The sequence below is a fragment of the Emiliania huxleyi genome (assembly GCF_000372725.1).
Source record: "Emiliania huxleyi CCMP1516 unplaced genomic scaffold EMIHUscaffold_394, whole genome shotgun sequence".
Lineage (NCBI taxonomy): Eukaryota > Haptophyta > Isochrysidales > Noelaerhabdaceae > Emiliania > Emiliania huxleyi.
The window spans coordinates 68,785-72,636 of NW_005199016.1; the positions used below are offsets into that span (position 1 = coordinate 68,785).

Here is a 3,852-nt window from a genome sequence, read left to right on the forward strand (position 1 = left end):
CAGACCTTGCGCGCACGCGGCACTACGCGGCACTACGCAGCACTACGCGCCCGCCCGCGCACGTGCGCGCACGCCCGCGCACGCCCGCGCACGCCCGCGCACGTGCGCGCACGCCCGCGCGCACGCCCGCGCACGCGTGCACGCCGCACTACGCGGCACTGCCCAGGTTCCCTCACGCTCAGATTCCCTCACGCTCAGATTCCGTGCAAGGGGGTGCCGAGGTATGCCGCAGGCCGGGATGGAGTGAGATCTTGCGGGGCAGGGCGTAGGCTAGCGCGTGAGGGCGCAGGCAAGTGCCCGAGGGTATGGGGGTGGGCGCCACCCTGGGGCTACCCGTAGCATTGTCGGCTCAGTGATGGGTATCCCCGGTGAGCGGTGTGTGTGTGTGTGAGTGTGTGTGCGCCGCCCGGTCGACTCGAGGCCGTCGACGGTCCTCGGTTGCCGCGTGCCTCTCGTAGGGAACGTCGCGCGTGTGTGTGTGAGTGAGTGAGTGAGTATTCTTGATACGAAACCACGACGACACACACCAGTCGACTCGCATCGGTTGCCTCCATGAACGGCGGAGCTATTCTCGCGCCCACACCACACCTGGCTCCAAACGTGGACACGCCCATAGCTGGGGACACTACTAGGTCACGCATGGCATCACAGAAGTTTTGTCTCTGGGCCCCGAAAGGCATCTCTAGCAGTGTCGTTACGCATGCCCCCTCCCATCCTGGGCGCATGCGCCTCACGTCTCGCCAGAGCATAAGCCCTTGGCGTGTGGCGAGACGAGTTTTTCGCCATGCAGCGAGCAGCAAGCCGCCCGCCGCAAACAGCCGGAGGCATCGCCACGGCACTGGCTGCGCCGCGCTCCCGCACCCGTCGACGAAGCTCCCCCCGCGGAAGACCGCGCGTAGCCACGCCTTGACGATCGAGATGGGCGCGCCTGAAGCTCGCCCACCTACTGCCCCCGAGAGTTGGTTATGAGTGGGATCAGCTCCCCCCCTTGGGATCGAAGCCGCCACAACCTCACACCCAACACCACAGGTGGGATCAGAGAGAGACTCCACACCGGACACCGCCCGGGCACAGCCCCCCTACCCATCGGATCGCACAGGGCCCCCTCGGAGCAGCCCACACACAATCTCGCATCGGCAGATTGCGCCTGAGTCAGGCAGACAGCAGACAAGGAGAGGAGAGGAGAGAGAGAGAGAGAGAGAGGAGAGAGGAGAGGGTGAGGGAGTGTGCACACGTGTGTGTGGAGAGGGAGGGTGTCTGTGGTGGGCTATAGTCTTACTACGTGGTGAGAACCACGCGCCCCTCAGGAGCTTAAGGTAGAGCTGAGCGTCCAAGACGCCTCGGTGCCTCCCACCGGCGTGAAGACCATCACACACACACACATACTCACGTCGCGCATCAGAACCACGCTCCCCCCAATTATTTTTGCGAGCGCCCGCCCGCCGGCTGAATACCCCTCCCGGACCGCCGCGGCCGATGCCCTCACTATGGACGCCAACGCCAACGATGCCCTCATTGCCCTCGCCGCGATTTGGGCCCAGATGCGCTTCGTCCGCCTCGCCGTGCTTGTCTTTAGCAGAGGCGCGCCGTTGACCGATTGGCTGCGCGGGCCGGACCGCGTGACCTGCGCGTTGCGCGTCTCCGCGCTGGCGGCACTGCTGTGGTGCATCGCAGCTCCGTCGCCGGTGGCTCTGTTCGCGACTCTCACGACCACCCTCGCTCTCGGATGGGCGTGCCTTCCCTATGAGGTCGACAACAGCGGCACGTATGGCCTGCTGGCCGACGCCAACCTCTGGTGCGGCATGTGCTTCGCGTGGGCAACGGGTCGCACCGCGTCAGAGGGCTGGCAGCTCTGTGCGCCGGCCGCCCGCACCATCTTTGTCACCACCTACTGCTTTGCGGCCTTTGCAAAGCTCAACTCGGGCTACGCTGATGTGCGCAAGTCTAGCTGCACCGTCTTTACCTGCTTTGTTGGCGAGGGCTTTGTGCCGGCTGCCGTGACTGGGCGCGTGCTCGCGCTGCTCGGGGACCGGGCCACCCTCGCGATCCTCGAGGTGGGACTGGTCACTCTTGAGGCCGTCGAGATTGCCATTCCGCCGCTGCTGACCTTTGGGGACCTCCGCGGCGCAGCGCTTGTGCTCTGGATCTTCCATCTCCTCCTCGGGTCGATCGCCTACGACTACTCGGCCCTCAACCACCCGCTCTGTGCGCATAGTTAGCGCCTCGTCACAAGGCAAGGCCGTGAAGTAGGTGATCTCCATGGCCAGCCTGGTCCTCTGCGCGCCCCCCGCCCTGGTGCTCCGGCTCTCGTGGATGAGCTCAGCGCCTCTGGCACGCCTCAGCTTCACCGCCACCGCGCTGGCGGGCTGCTGGCGGCTCGAGGCGCAGCGCTGCCGCGAGCTCGGCTCGTGCGAACACGTCCTGTCGCTCCTCTGGCTCTGCCTGCTCTGCCCGGCGAGCTGGATCCCGGCAGGCACGTCAACCCCCCCTGGCGTGCTCGCGCTGCCGCCCATGCCGTTCCCCTTCGCTGCGTGCGGCACCGCGCTGCTGCTGCTGACGCTGCTCAACGGACTGGGCCCGTATCTCGGCTACAAGACCGCCGCCACGTGGGCCATGTTTTCCAACTTGCACGTCGAGGGCGGTTGGACAAACCACCGGCTCGTGCCCGCCTCCTGGCAGCTGTGCGGCATGGCAGCGGACCTCGTCACTGTCGTCGACAGCGACGTTGAGCTGATCCGCGACTACCACACGCACTCGTGCTTCGGTGCGACCTTCGAAGGCAACGACGTCTCGCCGCTGCAGGCTCGCGCACCGAGCCTCGCGCCGTGGAGTAGACGAGTGGCCCACACTCACTAGTGGAGGCCGGCCCCAACCCGCCTCGCCTCATCTCGCAGGCCTTTGCGCGGCGGTGTGGCATCCGCTGCGTCTCTCACGCCAACTCAGTGCTGGGCCGCGGCGGCGACGTGTCTGTCGTCTTGCCATTCCGCGTGCCCTTCTGGCAGCTCCGCAGGCTGATCTCGCTCGAGGCTCTGCCTACGCGGCGAGACTTCCACGTCGAGTACATAGCGACGAGCGAGCCGGCTGTGCCGCCCGCAGGGGTGGAGGGGGCGAGCGGAGGCAAGGGCCCAGGCGGGCGACGACGTCGCTTCGAGGTGCGCGGGGGAAGGATCGTTGGCGATTCGGACAGGCGGCTCGCCGCGCCGCCGTGTTGGCTGCTGGCGAAGCTGATCTATTTCAAGTCAGTGCTCCCGGCGGACCGTGACTGCGGCGTCTGTCACGGCCCGTGACGATCGTCGAGAGGCTCACGGCGTTGACTCTAAGGCGTGGGCGGTTCCGTTTTGTTTCGGAAGCGGGTGGTGTCTGAGCTCGAGAGCTGATCGACGAGCCCAATGTTTGAGAGGGCGAGACCGAGAGACGCACACGCATCCGCCTGCCGGAGAGGGACAGCCGTACATGTTTTCACCAATACATTTGAAGATGATAACACACAAGAAAATACACATCGACATCTGGTGCGGGTCTCCCCAGCGCCTTAGACAATACTTTTAACTCTAAAATGTGGGACGAGGGAGGGGTCATTTTAAAAAGCGACCCAAAAATTCCTCGGCCGCTATGCGGCCGATAAAATGCGTTTTGGGCACCTGAATTAATGGAGTTTGCAGAGTTAAAAGTATTGAATGTTGTACTTGTTTGTACTCTTACCCTCCTGGTTTCCAATATGGTGCCCCGGGGCCAGGGACAAGGAGCCACAACAGCCTGGACTCGACTGGACTGGCACCAGCCTTGGCAGTTGAGTTGGCCTTGGCACCAGCCTTGGCGGGCGGGCACGCGGGACATGCACAGGCGCCAAGG

General features: G+C 64.8%; 1 protein-coding gene across 1 annotated transcript; it reads left to right on the forward strand.

The window, feature by feature from the left end:
* Positions 1–1,487: 1,487 nt before the first annotated feature.
* EMIHUDRAFT_118354 (hypothetical protein) lies at positions 1,488–3,287 on the forward strand (the record flags this gene model as incomplete). The annotated part of the gene is made up of 3 exons (XM_005771018.1): positions 1,488–2,205; positions 2,324–2,787; positions 2,895–3,287. 3 exons carry the CDS (start codon positions 1,488–1,490, stop codon positions 3,285–3,287), a joined length of 1,575 nt encoding a protein of 524 aa, XP_005771075.1.
* Positions 3,288–3,852: the final 565 nt, after the last annotated feature.